The 19,730-nt window shown below is 37.5% G+C and overlaps 1 protein-coding gene and 1 pseudogene across 1 annotated transcript; both read right to left on the bottom strand.

Annotated features, from left to right (window-relative positions):
• Positions 1–449: 449 nt before the first annotated feature.
• On the bottom strand, positions 450–3,743 carry LOC134666938 (trypsin-3-like). Its single transcript, XM_063524246.1, has 5 exons — positions 3,683–3,743; positions 2,646–2,826; positions 2,009–2,258; positions 1,284–1,433; positions 450–602 (listed from the first exon to the last, which is right to left on the bottom strand). Exons 1-5 carry the CDS (start codon positions 3,741–3,743, stop codon positions 450–452), a joined length of 795 nt encoding a protein of 264 aa, XP_063380316.1.
• An 833-nt stretch (positions 3,744–4,576) lies between these two features.
• On the bottom strand, positions 4,577–19,000 carry LOC134666697 (trypsin-3-like; annotated as a pseudogene).
• Between the last annotated feature and the right edge of the window lie 730 nt (positions 19,001–19,730).

Genomic DNA, 19,730 nt, shown 5'->3' with positions numbered 1-19,730 from the left:
CTTGTAAATATTTTTATACAAAATAAACGGCCTCTTTTAAGGATCTTTGTGTTGTTTTTAGGGTTACGTACCTTAAAAGGAAAATACGGAACCCTTTTATAGGATCACTTTGTTGTCTGTCTATCCATCCATCCATATCCGTATGTTCATAAATAAAGTTATATTCTTTCAAATACTTTTTTATTTTCTTCAAAAAACCTTAGGCATATGCCACTAGGGGACTTCCCCTTTAGGAAAACATATATGATAGGTGTAGGTATTTGTTTTTACACAGTTCATTAGCTAATATTAAATAGTCAAACAAACAAAACAACAGGGTTTGTCAAACATGAATAACGTTTTAGTCGTCGATAATAACTTATCATTCAACTATGACAGGTTTAAAATGCCACGAATTGCTAATGAAAAAATACCCTGGGTCTGCTGATATGCCTTCCAGAGTCTAAAATTCAAAGGCCAGTGTGTTCCTCGATGAAGTTCCGTATGGCAGGCGCAGCGATGTTCGCAAACACGGTCGGCGAGAGTGGCCGCGCGCAGCCGCGAGCGAACGACACGATACCCACCGCCATACCGTCTTGGATCGCGGCACTACCGGAATCACCCTAAAATCCACATAATACATGCATACATACATACATCACTGGCTCAGTGACCCAAAGAGGATCTTGGCCTCTGACACAAGAGAGCGCCATTCTGCCCTATTCTGCGCCACTTCACGCCAGTTGGGTATTCCGAGGACGGACAGGTCTCTTTGGGCTTCGTCACTCCAGCGGTATCTGGGACGCCTAGACGGACGTTTTCCCCCCGGATGCCCCACATACGCTCTTCTCACAGCACGATCCTCCCCTATCCTCTCCAGGTGACCAAGCCAGCCAAAATCCACATAATAGTAATAGTTAATATATAATGTCGACTTGCACCATTGTTGAGAAAAGAATGACGCATTAGCGTAAAGGATGACTCACATTAGACCGGGCCGTGTCCGGGCCGGAGCTTCCGGCGCTTACTTTTCTATGACATGACAGGCGATCACGTGATGCTTTCCACAGAAAACGATGCGCCGGAAGCTCCGGCCCGGACACGGCCCGGTCTAACCCGAGTCAATCCAGCCTTAATAATCGCGTATGAGTTAAATATCCAGAATACAAAATATGTAGGTACTTACTTATAGGTATATGATTAATGCGCCATTTTTAGTAGGTAACAGTTACGTAAAAAATATGTTCGGATGTTTGTTGGTCACTCACGCAACAACGGCTGAATAAATTACTTTATTCACTTACTTGACAAGTACCCTGGCCACCTAAGAAGTAGTTGCCTCCACACCACATGTTTTCAGTCAGAATCCCCGGATAGGACGCGAGGCAGACTGTGTGGTACACCACGGGAATCTCGACGTCCATCAGCCTTGCTGGAAACAAAGACGTGCCTTCCTGGAAACCCAAAAAGTAAATAGACCAAAATTTAATCCCAAAATAACTTTCAAATGCGCATTCTCCAAGAGTCTGAGAACAATATTTTGTTAGGAACCAAGTAACAATAGCAGAAATAAATCTTCGTAAGCAGAAATAAATCTTGTTGGTATCACACCGATTTTCTCATAAGATTTTCCGTTACCGAATGAAATTTCATACATTAGTTCCGAAAAAGATTACATAGGTTTGCACGTCTCATGCTTGATCCACTCGGCTACTGTATAAAAGTAACTAGACAAACCGAGACGGAAAACTAGGCTTTACGATACATTTTTGCTCTAATGTTTACCAAGGACTGGGCCGGCCACGTCTATCGCATGCATCCGGACAGGTGGGCTAACATAGCCACCACGTGGATGCCGGTAAAGAAGCGTGGGCAGGGTAGGCCCAGGAGGAGATGGCGAGACGACTTTGACACCTTCCTTTACAACTGGCCGGAGGAAGCACAAAATCGGGAATTATGGAAAACCAGGGGAGAGGCCTTTGCCCAGCAGTGGGACACTCAATTAGGCTAAGGAAAAGAAAATGTTTACCTTGGTTGCCCCCCAGCCGCTCACCATAACCTTAGTACCTCCTCTCATAGGTCGCCGAAGCTTCGGAAGCGGTATTGGCTGTATGGTGTCAGAGTACATAATTGGCTCCACAGTCCTCATGACCGCAACATCCTTGTCGAATTTGGTATCGTTATATTTAGGATGGGGGATGACTTCTGCTATGGGTATTATGGTTCCATTCTTTCGGGAAGCGCTACCAGCTCGAAGTACCACTTTTGTTGGGTCCACACTGAAATATTGTAATCAAATAAGTAAGTCAAATTCCTAAGCTCTTTTAAAGAAAATTAAAAAGATATGTATATGCGCAATCTATTCTAAGCCAACAGTATCCGAAACCATTAATCGCTTGCTATTATTTAACTTAAACCCTAGAACTTTTCTCCTACTTCTTCCACTTACTTTTCAAGTGACTTTGTGACTAATCCACATATTTAAGCAAACGTGCCAGTAGATACTCGACATGCGGAAGCCCAACAGTTGATACCTTGTCGTCTCTTCAATAGTTACTAATGACGTAAATTGAAAGATGACATCTACGGGGACAGTGATGAGAAATTTAACCCCAGTTAGTACTTTAGACTGAGGTAGGTAAGCTTAGTACCTTATTGTAGCTTACTTCAGAGCACAATGAGCTGCCGTCAGTATGTGTATCTCGCTGACAATGAATCCTCCACAGAAGTATAAGTTGTTCACCATGTAGAAAACCCGGTACGGATGGTCCTCTATCCAGGCTTCTTGTCCTCCCACTATCCTGTTGTTAAAGTCTTCGGAACCCCACCAGTGACCCAAAATAAGCTCTAGTTTTACATAGAAAGTCAATAATTAAAAGATTAAATAAGTGCCATTATGAGAGTGCATCTCATAATAATTATAATGAGCCTTCAAAATCTTAAGTCCAAGATGAGTTTCATTCTGGTCTTCATAAGCAGTTCCATTTCACCAAATCATCGTCTTCCTCGCGTTATCCTAGCTTTTCTGCCACGGCTCATGGGAGACCGGGATCTGCTTGACAAGTAATCCCGAGAATTGGCGTAGGCACTAGTTTATACGAAAACGACTGCCATCAGACCTTTCAAACCAAAGGGTAAACTAGACCGTATTGGGATTAGCCCGGTTTCCTCACGATGTTTTCCTTCAAAGAAAAGCGACTGGTAAATATCAAATGATATTTCGTACATAAGTTCCGAAAAACTCATTGGTACGCGCCGGGGTTTGAACCCGCGACCTCCCACTAAAGAAGCCCACAGATTATCAGTTCGCCGGACGATATCAGCCTGTCCGTTAATCGCAAAAGGTGACAGATCCAAACAACTGACAGGCTGATATCGTCCGGCGAACTAGCAATCTGTGGCCCCTTAATTAAAAACATAATTTTATTATTAACACGACTATTGGTAACATTCCTTTTCTAACCGCAGCTGCACTACCGGTACTGAACGCGTCGCTGTCATTGTCAATTTCCATAGTAAAATGAACAGTAGTGCAGCTGTCGTTGGAAATGGACTGTCGCCTTAAGGCCGCAGACTGGACGCAAGCGGCGGCGGCGAGCGGCAAATCAATGAACGGCCTTGATTTGTCGCTCCATGCGCCGCGCGCCTCTTGCGTCAAGTCCACGGCCTAACACGTGACAACAGGAACAAGAAAATAACTTACCTAATGCACAACATAACGTAATCACAGTTGTAGCAATTAAACTGAACCCGAACACGGCCATTATAAAACTAGAGCACCTTTTATAAATTATCAGTTCGCTATTCCTCATTAATATATGTCACTAACATATACACTAATTGGCAAATACATCCACGTATTATTCATGTAACCCAATCAAATATAAAAATCAAAGTAAGTAGAAGCAATCAAATACTCGTATACTTTATTATTTTTATTGACTACCTATTAAAATAAATGGTGAGCGTTGACGCTCGTACAACTGTGATGATGAAGTCACAAAAATATAAATATAAGGAGAAGTGGTTTAACAACTATAGGAGCGTGTCTCTAATTCTAGATCATTTCGATCAGAAATCATGATCCAATGTCAGTACGATATCAATGTACCTTGACATCTTTTTCGGTACCTACCTATAATTACCAATATGAAACGTCGGTTTTTACCGTTATTACTTGTATAAATCGCAATAGGTTGATCTATAAAATAAAGTAATTATGGCGTAACCTTTCACTTTAGACTATTAGTAATTTAATTTTACCATAAAAACAATAAAAAATAAATGAATACCTTTTCCATTGCGTGCTGCCCATGCCCAAGTGGAATATTTTACGAACAGAGTCTAGACTTCATAGGTAATTCACTTTCATAGCTATGAAAGTAAAGCCCATAGTCGGTTTGCATCGTAAGTTGGCCCTTTAATTAATATGATTCGGGTTTTTTTTGTGAGTACCTCTTATGGTGAAGGATATTTTTACTGAGTATCAAAGTATCAACATCCTATGAGTTTATAATTTTTTTTTTCATAAATGTACTTATTGTTTTTCGGGATGTATTCAAACGATTTGCTTAATTTTTTTAAATAGTGTTCTTTATTTAGGTATGCACCGATACTCAAAAAACGAATACCCATTGTCATATAAAAAAAAAGTAAAATGAAGTAAAAAATAAATAAAACATTTTTTAATGTCGTTGTGAAGTAGTGATACCCACCGCCATACCGTCTTGGATCGCAGCGCCACTGGAGTCATAATGTAATATGTAATTACATACATAGGTTATGTTTGTTTTATGGCAATCCTGAAATGTTTCGCGTTTCCGAGAAAAACCAAATAATTACTACGTTTATAATGGCACCTTTAAACACTGAGTTCTGTAAAATTCGGAGCAGAGTTAGCTTAGACGGGTCTAGACGGCCTTCTAAACTATTTAAAGGCCCGTATGTTGTTCGATGAAGTTCCGTATGGTAGGCGCGGCGATGTTCGCGAACACGCTCGGAGAGAGCGGCTGGGCGCAGCCGCGGCCGAACGACACGATACCCACCGCCATGCCGTCTTGGATCGCAGCGCCACCGGAGTCGCCCTGAAATACACAAAACAGGTAAGTATAGAAACCAGGGGTCGGAAACCACTATTTGCTCCATACAAAAATACCGGTATTATTAAGTTCGTTTTCGTTCTTTGGTTTATTATTTCTTTTTTTAATGGGGCAATCTAATAATAAGAAGTTATTACCTAAATAGATGATTCAGTCCTATCTAAAGAGCATAAAATAATTCAAAATATTGGGCTATTTCGGGGTTTTAAAAAAATACCGGTTCCGAGCCCTGATAGAAATAGAATAGAATAGAAATACATTTATGACAAACAAACACAGATGACAAAAACATGTTGGCAAATATACAATGTATATCATTTAGTGCAAAAATGCCATAATTAAGGGTCACAAAGCGCAAAGCGCTGTTCTTCCGTTGTGACCCAGGCATACACCGTTGGACGACGAGGCGGTTATGTTTTAATTTACTAAACTAATTAAAAACTAGAACCAACCTATAACATAAAATTAAAACTAGTCAGATTAAAGGATGACTCACGCAAGACCGGGCCAGGCCCGGGCCGAGGCGTCCAACATGGCATTTTCTATGACGACTGATCGGTGATCACGTGGTGCTTTCCATAAACGTAGCCCCGAAAGCTCCAACCCGGTCTAGTGTGAGTCATCCTTAAGCTAATTCTGAAAAGACTTTGATGTGACAAAGTATGGAAGTGCCATAAAAATTTGATATGCTTCCGCACTTTGTTATGGCAATACTGTCACAAAATAAATAATAGTACTAGGTACAGAAGACTCACTCTCTAACAAAACGCGTCTGTTACGATCAGCACAGATATGGCCGCTAGGTGGCGACAGCGCCACGTGCGGCTTATGGCAAACCCCAAAATTGGGGTCGAACGGATGTACTTTTAGCTACCTGTAGCAAAGCGACGAAATCGCGGAGTGAGACACGCCTGATACTATCTGTTCAGAGTTACCTAAGTCCGACTCTACTTCATTATAATCCTATTAATTTAATAGTACCTACTATACGAGTATAATATATAATACACGGATGTGGTTTACTTTGTGAATATAGCTTTGCAAAAGTACTGAAGTATTAGGAACTTATAAGTTTACAGAGTAAAAACTAGAGATGCCCCGAATAGTGAATTTGGCCGCATACCGAATACCGAATATTCGGCCCCCCCTTGCGGCCGAATACCGAATATTCGGCGACCGAATATTTGGTATGACATGTGAAGATTTTGAGTCACAATTATTACGAAAACTGTTCGCCAACAAAGCACAACGTTTGCTAAGATATATTTTTATGTTGAACAGAATTAATCAATGTAGTTAGAGTCAATCAAATCAGACCCATGATAAAAATAAAATATTTTTGAATCAACAAATGCTCAAAAACGTGCCTTCATATTTAACCACTTTCCAAGAATAGACTTTAAATATTAAATACTAGCTGTTGCCCGCGACTTCGTCCGCGTGGAATCTTATCTTCAACATTTTACATCTTAAGTACCTATAATTTTCATATCCAAGCAATGTTGAAATTAAGTACTTTTCTTTTTTTTTAGCAAGCTGTATGAAGTTTTAAGTCAAGTGGATTTTGATGTTGGTTGCTGAAATTACTTTGTATTTTAATATCAAATATCAAATATCAACATTTATTCAGCAAATAGGCCACAAGGGCACTTTTACACGTCAACATTGAATTTACATAAAAGCAAAAATAATAACATCAACAATTTTATAAATTAAAACTAACAATTCAATCTAACGTATTACAATTACTAAGAGATGTATATGGTCTCTTAATGTCGAATTACATACAAAATACAGATAAAAAAACACACACAAAAAATCTATAATATTTAGAGGTGTAAATGTCTCTAGGTGTCAGAACTATAAGATTATATAGTTTATCAAGTTATCCTTAGAGATGTATAGGGTCTCCAAGAGTCAATATCCTGTATAATTAATACATTCATTAAAAGAAAAGAAACATACGAGAACAGAATGAGGCGTCTCACTGTAATTAATTAATAAAAGTTACTAAGTATAATAGCTCGTGTTAGCTTAACAGACCAGTCTCCACAAACAGCACCCGTTCACGAGTATGACGCGTATCTCAGCCATCGCCTCCCTCAACCTTCATTCGGGAAAGTGGCGACCCGATCAACAACGCCACCGTAAGCAAAGACTTTTAAGCGAGCATGACATGTTCAAGCTACCGGCCTATATTAATATTAAAATAGTAATAACATGTAGCTGTAAGACACGGCATTTTGTGCTCATATGTTACATAAAAAGACAGTAATATAGCTTCACATAATTACTAGCCTAAGTTGACTTAGAGATGTAAAGGTCTCTAAGTGTCAGAAACATTAAAAATATAGGTAAGTATGTACAATCAAAAATAAAAATCAAATAAATAAATATGTACTTAGAGATGTATAAGGTCTCCAAGTGTCCAAAACTAAAATTAAATTAAACAATATAATCAAGCGAGAACATCATTGTCTCATGTGTCAATTCTACTGGACACTAGCATATTTAATTCAGTGTAAAAAAAAAACAATATTTATTTAATTCTTATTATACTAATGAAACCAATCAAGCTACCGGCTTAAAAGCATCTCTATCGTTTATAAAATCATTTACAGTGTAGTACGCCTTACATAACAAGGAGTGCTTAATGTGCGACTTAAATTTGTGAAGTGGTAAATTCACTACATCAGTGGGGACTTTGTTATAAAAACGTGTACAGTTCCCGACGAAAGACGTACTAACCTTACGGAGGCGGTGGGCGGGCACGGCAAGTTTATGTTTGTTTCTAGTGTTATAGTTATGGATATCACTGTTAACCTTGAATTCGTGGATGTTTTTCCGAACATACATAATATTCTCTAGTATGTATTGAGATGCAACGGTAAGAATGTTAACTTCTTTGAATTTCTCTCTTAGGGATACTCGAGCGCCCAGTCCATAGATGGAACGTACAGCTCGTTTTTGCAGCACAAATATTGTCTGAATATCTGCCGCTTTTCCCCACAACAGAATTCCATAAGACATAACACTATGGAAGTAACTATAGTATACCAGCCTGGCCGTCTCTACGTTTGTCAGCTGTTTGATTCTCCTCACTGCATAGGCTGCTGAACTAAGTTTTCCGGCTAGAGTGCCTATATGTGCATGCCATTGCAGTTTGGAGTCTAAAGTGACTCCCAGGAAAACAGTTCGGTCCTCAAATTCCAGCGTATCACCTTTTATTTTAATCTTGCCGTTATTTACCTGCTTGACGTTAGGTAGCGTAAACTTGATGCATTTGGTTTTCTTGGCGTTCAAAAGCAAATTGTTTGCCGTAAACCAGTTTACAATGGTAGATAGCGCGTCATTAATGCTCTCGAAGCTATTTTCCTTTCTGTCCACTTTAAATATAAGGGAAGTGTCATCTGCAAATAACACTATATCATGTCTATCTTGCACAACTTTTGGTAAGTCATTAATGTATACCAAAAACAGGAAGGGACCAAGAATTGAACCTTGAGGCACTCCGAGGGCTACCGGGGACCCCGCCGATTGAGTTCCATTAATAACTACTCGCTGAGTTCTATCCGAAAGGTACGATGAGACCAGGTCAAGGGCACTAGCTTTTATCCCATAGCGGCTTAATTTTCTCTTTAAATTTTCGTGATCAACGCAATCAAATGCCTTTGACAGATCACAGAAAATTCCAACAGCATCTTGAGCTTTTTCCCAAGCATCAAAGATGTGTTTTAGAAGTACCGCACCGGCGTCAGTAGTTGATCGACCTTTGGTGAAACCAAATTGATTGCTATCAAGCAGTTTGTTTCTGTTGAAATGTGACAATAGTTGATTCAGAATAAGTTTCTCGAACACTTTGCTTAATGCCGGTAGTATTGAAATCGGTCTAAAGTTCGTGGGATCTGTTCTCGTTCCTGATTTAAACAGAGGGATAATTTTGCTATGTTTCATAATATCTGGAAAAATTCCAGCATCAATGCATCTGTTGAAAATCTCAGCTAAGTATGGTGTAATTGACTCAATGATGGAATCTAATACTTTGACAGACAGGCCCCAAAGATCTTCTGTTTTCTTTAAATTTAAAGACCTAAAAGTCTTAAGAACTATATTCGATGAGACATACGAAAATTTGAAGATTTCTGTACATTCTGCCACATTTGTCTTCAAAATTTCTTCAGCGACGTCTGGCGATGAATTAAGGGATCTTGTTGTTTCTACCGGGATATTCGAGAAAAACCGCTCAAAATGATCTGCTACTTCACGGTCGGAACTTACTAAAGTGTCAGCAATTCGTAGGTTGTAGTGCGGATCCTTCAGTTTACGTTTTCCAGTTTCATTACTGATAACTTGCCATACAGTTTTGACTTTATCGCTGGAATTTAGGATCTTTTTCGACAAATAATAATATAATACCTTTTTACAAATTTTCATGTTCCTAGCTTCAAATAAAATTTGCACCTGAAGACGAACTTTCATCCCCTTTTTAACCCCCTTAGGAGTTGAATTTCCAAGAACGTTGCAATTACTTTTTTTTATAATCGGCTATTATGCCTTTCTAAGAATTTTCAAAGCATTTGTAATGGATTCAAACTTTGAAACCCATTTTAACCCTGTTAGGGGATGAATTTTACAAAACGCTGAAATTACTTTTATTGTCTTCTAATAGTATCCCCAAATACAAAGATTCAAGTCCCGCGCTCGAAAAAATGTTTGATATCCATACAAACTTTCAACCCCTTTTTCACCACCTTAGGTGATGAATTTTGAAAAACGCTGAAATAAGTTTTCTTATATTTTAATTTAAAACGTTTTTACAAAGTTTCAAGTTCCTTCCTTAAAATAAAATTTGCACCCGCAGACGAACTTCCATCCCCTTTTTAGCCCCCTTAGGGGTTGAAATTCCAAAAACGTTGCAATCACTTTTTTTTGTAATCGGCTATTATGCCTTTCTAAGAAGTTTTAAAACCATTTGTATTGGATTTAAACTTTCAACCCCTTTTTAAACCTGTTAGGGGACGAATTTTACAAAACCCTGAAATTACTTTTCCTGTCTTCTAATAATATCTCTAAATACAAAGATTCAAGTCCCACACTCGAAAAAATGTTTGATATCCATACAAACTTTCAACCCCTTTTTCACAACCTTAGGGGATGAATTTTCAAAAACGCTGAAATGAGTTATTTTGTATTTTAATAATATATCTTTTAACGAAGTTTCAAATTCGTAGCTCAAAAGAAAACATTATCCCCATACAAACTTTCATCCCCTTTTTAACCCTGTTAGGGGATGAATTTTACAAAACGCTGAAATTACTTTTATTGTATTCTAATAATATCCCCAAATACAAAGATTCAATTCCCGCGCTAGAAAAAAAATGTGATATCCATACAAACTTTCAACCCCTTTTTCACCAACTTGGGGGATGAATTTTCTAAAACGCTGAAATTAGTTTTCTTGTATTTTAATTTGATACTTTTTTACAAAGTTTCAAGTTCCTAGCTTAAAATAAAATTTGCACCCGAAGACGAAATTTCATCCCCTTTTTAACCCCCTTAGGGGTTGAATTTCCAAAAACGTTGCAATCACTTTTTTTTGTAATCGGCTATTATGCCTTTCTACGAAGTTTCAAAGCATTTGTAATGGATTAAAATTTTCAACCCCTTTTTAACCCTGTTAGGGGATGAATTTTACAAAACGCTGAAATTACTTTTCCTGTCTTCTAATAATATCCCTAAATACAAAGATTCAAGTCCACCACTTGAAATTTTTTTTGATATCCATACAAACTTTCAACCCCTTTTTCACCACCTTGGGGGATGAATTTTCAAAAACGCTGAAATTAGTTTTCTTGTATTTTAATAATATATCTTTTTACGAAGTTTCAAATTCCTAGCTTAAAAGAAAACTTTAACCCCATATAAACTTTCATCCCCTTTTTAACCCCCTTAGGGGTTGAATTTCTCAAAATCGCTTCTTATCTCTTGTACACTTTATAAATGCAATCTGGTGTGCAAATTTCAGCTTTCTGGCTTTTGTAGTTTCGGCTCTGCGTTGATGAATCAGTCAGTCAGGACACTTGCATTTATATATATAGATATCTAGTTTTTGGTTATTATTTTGTGAAATTTTTCTTTTTAGGTAGGTGCAACAGATATTCGGTATTCGGCTGAATAGTATGCAACATTCCGCCGAATACCGTATATTCGGCAAAGTGGCCGAATAAGCCGAATACCGAATAGTTGCCGAATATTCGTGGCATCTCTAGTAAAAACTCCGCTTTCAATAACATTTAATGTGAAAGTTTTGATGTCATGTTTGGGTCTTTGTTGCCTAGTCACGCAAAAAACCGCGATGAATCCGGGTGAGATTCGACACATACATTTTATAGCCTGGATAAGACATGGAAAACGTTTTATCCCGTAAGGGGATTAATGCGGGATGAAAGTCATGAAAACCAAAATACTAATACAAATTGTAACTAGCGCCCCACTTCGCACAGGCAGAGATATATAAAGATATACGTCCGCCGGAAGACTGGCTTCACGCTGAGGGTGCACCAGCTACAGTCGCGTCACTATGTGCACTTCAGTTCATTTGTGGTGCGCGTGCCGCGGTCGCTGCAGGACACCATCGCAAGCGCGGACTTCTGGCCGAAGGGTGTGGTGTTTCGGCGGTTCCGGGGCAACCTGCCGAACCCTACGCCGAGTCAGACGACGCTACGGAGCCACGCCGTTACGTCGTCGCCCAAATCTAATGTTTAGTTAATTTAATTTTTTATGTGTATTGTTTTTCTTTGTCTTTTCTTTTACTTTGTAGTTTCACAGTGCCTTGGTTTTATACTGTAATGCTGTGTTACTTATTTGATCAATAAAAAAAAAAAAAAAAAAAAAAAAAAAAAAAAAAAAAAAAAAAAAAAAAAAAAAAAAAAAAAAAAAAAAAAAAAAAAAAAAAAAAAAAAAAAAAAAAAAAAATTAATAGATAAATGAATAGATTTATCTCAGTATAAGATAAATAAAGTCTAAGAAAAAAACGTGCCTCGGAAATCAAGAAAAAGTCATTCTCGAATAGATGGCGCACACACCTTTGGCCTATTCTCGGCTAGATGGCGTTGACGACACCGTTTGATATTTAACAATTTTAGCACATATCAGTGAAAGAACATGGGTCAGTATGAAACAATAAAAATTCAAAAACATTTATCCGTAAACATATTTTGATTAATTTATACATTTTCAATTTTATTTCAAGTTTTAATCGTGTGTCTATAGATGGCAGTAAATGTACCGTGACTACAAAATTTACTTTGGCAATAGCCCTCTATACTATTTATTCTCTTTGGCACAGGTTAACAAATCATACACAAACCTTCCTCAAAAATCACTCTATAGATAGGGGAAAACCGCATGAAAATTTGTTCAGTACTCTTCAGTTGAGTTTATCGGGAACACACAAACAGACATACGCGGCGGGGGACTTTGTTTTTATAAGGTGTAGCGATAAAGTGATTTTATAGTGACTTTTTTTACGTATGATCCTGAAGTCCTGTCAATATAAAGGATGGAAAAAAATTATGGGCCCTGAAGGAAAATTGCCTTAGAACTTAAAGTTAGCTGATTTTACTTACAGGATACATTATTCTATTTTTACAAAGAAACAAGACTGCAGTAAAAAACACTAGAATAAATATATATATCCTGAAGAAAGGCCAGGTCAAGAGCACCCTAAACCGGCGAGCGTGTATGAGGAATGTTATGAATGTGAAAGCGAAAGAGGTATGTCAGGATCGTAATAGCAAGTGGAAATCCGTGGTCTCTGCCTACCCCTCCGGGAAATAGGCGTGATTATATATATGTATGTATGTATGTAAATATATCACACTTTATTCGCTTACTTGACAAGTCCCCTGACCGCCTAAGAAGTAGTTGCCTCCACACCACATGTTTTGGGTCAGTATCCCCGGGTAGGACGCGAGGCAGGCCGCGTAATACACCACGGGTATCTCGACGTCCATCAACCTCTCAGGAATGCTGGACGCACCTTGCTGCAAGTGAAAACGAAACAAGGCTAAGTAAATAAGTGCATTATACCTATCAGTACTTACGTAAAACCTAACCCACCCCGGAGCACTGGTGGCCTAGCGGTAAGAGCGTGCGACTTTCAATCCGGAGGTCGCGTACTAACCTAACCCAACCCCTGCTCTTTCTCGGGTTTTTCGGAACTTATGTACCAAATATTATTTAATATTTACCAGTCGCCTTTACCAGGAAACCGGAGTATTTAATCCCAACAATTTCTAGTTTCTCCTCTGGGTTAGAAGGTCAGATGGCAGTCGCTTTCGTAAAAAGTAGCGCCTTTCTCGGGATTAATTGCCAAGCGAAACCCAGGCTCCCATAAGCCGTGGCAAAAAAGCCGGGATAGCGCGAGGAAGATGAAGATGAGGGTACACAAAAAATATACAGTTGAATTTTTAACACAACCTCAAATTGAATCGGGGCGTCTGTTTTAGTGCCGAACTAACGAATTAAGAAGAAATTTTCATTTTTGTTTTTTCGAGCGGCACAAAATAAATAGTCATCACTCATCACTTAGGTACGAGTATATGTACATTTGATCGTCAGGCTCGTCAATAAGAGCAAAACAAAATGATTATATTTTGCGTGCTGAATAATTTTATATGGATAAATAAAACTTGTTATTTTATAAAAAAACATAATATATGAAGGTAATTAATTTGGGTCTATGCTACCTACCCTTAGAATAGATAGATAGATAATAGTTTATTCATCACACATGGTAAGAAATAGGTATACATTTAAAATGTACATCGTGCAGGTACACCATATCTATACTACTATTAAGTGCGACTAGTCAGCAATATTAAACTAGGTAAGGTGAATGCATGTCATTATTTACATCTACACTTCAATAAATTCATTATCATAAAATATTCATTCATTAAATATGTGGTCGTATCAAAAATACACTTCTTAGATTCAAAAACCACTATCAAGGATGCCTTGTTTGTACTGAAGCGAATGAAATCTTCCGTCCGATCCAAAGTAGAAACTAGGTTCTGTTTGTATCGCACCGACTATCTCATTAGAAACTTAGATACCTAAGTTCCAAGAAACTGTTCCATTAGTACGTACCCGCAATCGAACGTTGGCAGGTTACACGCCACTACTACTATACAGGGTGATTTCGGGGTCGTGCAGCAAGAGAGCCAGACATCATACAGAATCCAAAGATGAGCCTAATGATGTTGTTAATTATTGTTTATCACCAATAATGATGATTATTTTCCAGATGACAAGTAAGAAAAAACATTTTTGCATACAATTTGGTGACCCTACTCAATGTGACGTCTTGTCGCGTTCCATACAGCGTATGTCAACAGTCATAGGGTGACCATAATTACTTAGTATAACATTAATTTTACTTGAAAAATAAGAATAATTAAAGTAATTATCTTTTAATCAAATACTACCATATGATGATGTGGATCATTTACAGAGTCAAGAGGAGAGAAAAGGTGGTTCTGGATCACGACCCAGAAATCACCCTGTATAGGCTACTTATAATTATGTCGTCAGAAAGTTTCCAAATATGTATGTGAAATTTGCACATGGACAAATTCGGAACAATGCTGACAACTCTCATAAGTCATAATATCGTATGACGAACGAAACGATCCATTCCCTAAATATAAACTTATTTCTTGTGGAATCTTCCTCGGCTACGACTACCAACTGCTTAAGAGGCTCACCACGCCAATGATCTTCGATCTGAATCCTTTAGTTTTCTAATGTTTTTGGTAGCTTACGGCTTTAAGCAATATAGTATCCCATATTTACTTCAAACTGTATTGTCTTCGAGATATTTGACATCAAAATTCTGCAATGTTAGGCCAAAAAACTGGTTCCCTGGCCATAACTTTTCCGTTAATTAGTTTAAAATTAAAATCCTCGAGACGTCAAAGACAAACCCAAATAGGTAGGTATGTACATGTAAGAACCTTCACAGCAAGCTAGTTTTACGAAAAAAAGTGTTTATAGACAATGTTTAACAAAATCATAAAAAATATTGTTAAAATCGATAGACAAGAATGGAGATAAAATATTGAAGAACCGATAGCCAGTAGCCGTTTGTCTTATAAATCTATCTGTAGTGCAAATTTATGTAGGAGATAAGATTCAAAACTTGTCAGTAAACGAAGAAATTCCGCAGGTAGCCCCTTAATTATGTTAAAGCAACAACCATCCATATTTTCCGTCTAAATTTCCAACCGAGAGGAAACTATGTTTTCTGGAATAAATTGTTACTCGAATGCTAACAAGATGTTTATTTTATAATATAGGAGGCAAACGAGCAGACGGATCCACCTGATAGTGATTACCGCCGCCCATGGACACCCGCAACCCTAGAGGGGTTGTAATTGCGTTGACGGTTTTAAGGGTTGGAGTTCTGGGGCCAAATTCGACACGTACAACTGTCCGATTTCGCATCCACGTCAAATCAACAGTTGATTTTATTGCATACTGAGTGTTGATTCCATCAACGGTGGATAATATCATTTGGTACAACCAAAACTCAACTCTAAACTAAGGGTGGTTCGGTTTGGTTTGCTTGTCACCCTAACTGTGGATTGTTAATGTCAAATTTTGACATTGTACGTATTCGAGAACTTATGATTTTTCCCACATCAACGGGAGATCAACACGATACGTCAAACGTCGCTTGTCGAATAGGGGTCCTGGGAACCTAAGAGTGACATTCCATTTCCAACTGCAGCTGCAATACTGTTCATTTTACTATGGAAACGCGTCGCTGTCATTGTCAATTTCCATAGTAAAATGAACAGTATTGCAGCTGCAGTTGGAAATGGAATGTCACTCTACCATTAGGAAAACAACACTACATACCTACTTACACAGTAGGCAGCAGTGTTATTATCTCTGTGATCTTCTGTAAGGTGGAGGTACTTCCCCAGATGGGCTGTTCCGAATTCAAGCGTAATGACATTACGCTGTGCCCTACCTCTCTTCTTTGACGTAGTTTAAGGTTAAGGACATACTCGGGTCCAAAATATGTGTGTTTACCTTGGTTCTCCCCCAGCCGCTCACCATAATCTTAGTACCCCCCTCTCATAGGTCGCCGAAGCTTCGGAAGTGGTATTGGCTGCATGGTGTCAGAGAAGGTGATTGGGTCCACGGTTTTCATCACCGCTACGTCCTTGTCGAAGGGGGGATTGTCGTATTCCGGGTGGGGGGTGACTTCCGCTATAGGTATTATGGTTCCATTCTTCCGGGAGGCGCTCCCAGCTCGAAGTACCACTGTTTTTGGGTCCACACTGAAATATTGTTACCAAATAAGTACATTTTATTCCTCTCATCTGATAATGTAAATAAAAGAGAGCAAAATAAATAGACCCGCAGATGCAGACGTAGTGCATACTAATTATTTTCCATCGTATTTTCACGGAAAAGTACGAGTAGGTAGGTATGAACGTGTCTTGCTATTATTAGTTATTTGCTTAGTACTGAGGTTGTTTGAAGTAGCATGAAAAAAGTAGCATGAAAATACGAAGGAAAACAATTATGCACTACATCTGTAACTGCGAACGTTTGGCGATACTAATAAGCTGTGTGAAATGGTGGCCAGCCCTCTGGTCACCAGAAACCTCTATTAGACGCACCGACAGGTCTTTGTACAGTCGACGCGGACTTAAGATATATTTATTTGTATATTTATATTTTATCTTACTCTTGAGCACAATGTGCTGCCGTGAGTATGTATATCTCGCTGACAATGAATCCCCCGCAGAAGTAAGAGTTGTTTACTATGAAGGAAACTTGGTACGGGTGGTCTTCTATCCAGGCCTCTTGACCTCCCACTATCTTGTTGTTCTCGTTAACGGCTTCGGAACCCCACCAGTGACCCAAAATAGGTATGGGCTCTGGTTTTATATCGAAAGTCGATAATTCTGCAAAAAGAGATTGAAAGCCATTCTGTTATCCTTATTACAAACTAATATCTATATAATTCCGCGATAGTTACCTAATTAAGAAATCAATCAATTAAAACGGATCTCGCGTATAATAGGGTATTTGACTATTAGTCAAATCAGTATCTTTTTTCGAACTGTTAAAATGATTTTGCTACTATGGAATTTATATGAAACACTAGCATGTGACGTCACAATCAAATTACCTACTCTTTATAGTTTTATACGTGTTTTAAAATAGAAATTGTGTCTAAATATAACTGCTGTGTACGTTTCTCTATTAATCTTATGGCGCTTTCTATTCTTTTGGGCATTAGCATGTCGAGCACTAATACGTTTACCTTACCCTATTAATTTAAAATGCATTTTAAATGCCAGATTCCGACACGGTATGTAAAAATTAGGACCGAAAAACAGGTTTCATACAAAATTTTAATTGGTTAATCATAATAATTGAAATTTAAAACAATGAAACGTAGGGCCATAGCTGTGCTTGAATTGGTTGATATACAGCAATCTGTGTCAAAATATGTTCAATAATGTTAATATCCAGAGAGGTAGAGGAGTCAACAGAACATTATGAATCTGACGTTAGGGGATCAGGCTAGTAGATCCTGGTGGACTGCATGATATATTTCGCGTTAGACCCGTCTACGTCTATCAATGTGAGTTAATATTAATTACTTAGTTCAAGTGCACTCGTGTACAGGATAAAACCTCTGACGTCACTGGTAATTTAATGCAGAGCATTACTAAAGCGGTTGGGTAATATTGACTGCCTTATTGGGCAGGAAATAATATTATACAATAAGACAATTAACATTATTAATTGGTAGGAATTTCCTTGTGTTTATTCAAATAATATGAGACCTGTACGTTATAAAATCGTAGGTAATTATAATACCTACTTATGTAAATAGATCACAATATAATTATGAATGTTTTTTTTACCAAAATAAAAACAATACACTCTTTTTTTTTGGCAGTCGTGTAAAAATTATGGTCAACAATAATTATTAATTCGTAGAGTATTGTGTGTCGAATTAAAATTGTATGAAGTCAATTGATGTTTAATCAATCTTCTTGGTATATCTCAATTTTCAATCGTTTTTAATGTTAATTTATTTTAAACGTTTAAACCAAAAATATAGTAGGGTCAAACAGATCACTGTGTTACATTCTTTCCTGTAGACATACACAAGAGTTAAGGGCTATAAAGGTTAATTTTCTTATTTAACCCTTACCCACGTAAAAAGGTCCTCCTTTTATTTACAGAACTATGATAAAATCATTACTTACATGCCCACAAGCTGTTAACTATTGCCCACAGGAGAGAAAAATGTACAGTTCGCGCGAACACGCTACTTTTCTCTTAAGAAAATTAATCTTTATAGCCCTTAACTCTTGTGTATGTCTACAGGAAAGAACGTAACACAGTGATCTGTTTGACCCAGTAGTAGTAGTATCTTCTTAGTAGTTTGTGAGTAGTAAACACTTTATAGCACTTCTGTGCTATCAAGTGTTTACCGCCTACCCTACATAACATAGAGAGAATACAGTAAACGTGTACAAAGGCACACTTATCCATTAAAGAGATTAAGGGATCTCTTCCAGTTAACCAATATACAGCCACAATTGCATAGAATTACATCAGTTAAAAGGCTTATTTACTGTGCTATGTTTGTTAAATAATAAATAAAATCATAATTTAATTAGTAGCACACATGAAATTGGGAACAAAAAAATATAAACACATACCTAATGCCCAACATATTGTAATCACAGTTAAAGCAATTAAACTGATCCTCAACACGGCCATTATCTAAACTATCAGTATGGAATAAAAGTGGAGCACCTTTTTATATTATCAGTTCGCCATTCCTCTTGAATATATATCACCCACATATGTGTATGCTAATTCACTAATTGACAATGTGTCATATTCTACGAGTGGTTAAGAAGCGAACATATCTAAATATTCATATAAGTAGTCATATATTCATTTATGTAACAGTAACATAGTCAAATCTAAAATTAATTGAATAAATTAACATATTAGGTACTTTGCTAATCCGCGACACTATAACATTATTAAATATTAAAGTGGCGAGCGTTAATCACACAACTGTGATGAAGCTTAACAAAATGTGATGAAATTTAATATATACCTAAATATACATACACGTTCTTACAAAACCATCGTACAAATGACAATTATATACACCTATATATGATAAATACATATTTATTTGTGGATTATAACATTTATTTTCAAGTATAAACAAGCTTTTAAATATATGAACTAACTTAATTAATAGTTATTTGTTTTACAAGGGGGCAGAGTTGTTGTTTAACCGCTCGTGCTAATATTGATACCCGAGCAAGCGAAAGATTCCAAAATTGAACCACGAGCGTAGCGAGTGGTTCGAAAAATGGAATCTTGAGCGTTGCGAGGGTTTCAAAGCACGAGGATTAAACAAAATTTGCCCCCGAGTGAAACACAAAATTTTTCACCACACCAACCCGAAGCAAATATTAAATGTAAAACCAAATCAAATCCAAATGAATGTTATTAAATATTTATCATCCAAAATCATTATTTGAAAGTCAAAACCAGCAAACATAAGAAAACAGCTCAAAATTT

This window comes from Cydia fagiglandana, chromosome 8 (assembly GCF_963556715.1).
Source record: "Cydia fagiglandana chromosome 8, ilCydFagi1.1, whole genome shotgun sequence".
Lineage (NCBI taxonomy): Eukaryota > Metazoa > Arthropoda > Insecta > Lepidoptera > Tortricidae > Cydia > Cydia fagiglandana.
Note: the sequence above shows the minus strand (reverse complement) of the source record. Positions and strands in the feature narration are given on the sequence as shown.

What these genes read in the sequence shown, in the direction of transcription:
- LOC134666938 (XM_063524246.1), bottom strand. Translation starts at nt 3,743, where the DNA reads ATGGCCGTGTTCGGGTTCAGTTTAATTGCTACAACTGTGATTACGTTA. An exon ending in TACGTTATGTTGTGCATTAG is followed by an intron (nt 2,827 to 3,682) that starts GTAAGTTATTTT and finishes ATGTAAAACTAG; the next exon opens with AGCTTATTTTGGGTCACTGG. An exon ending in GTGGCCAGGGTACTTGTCAA is followed by an intron (nt 603 to 1,283) that starts GTAAGTGAATAA and finishes TGTGGATTTTAG; the next exon opens with GGTGATTCCGGTAGTGCCGC.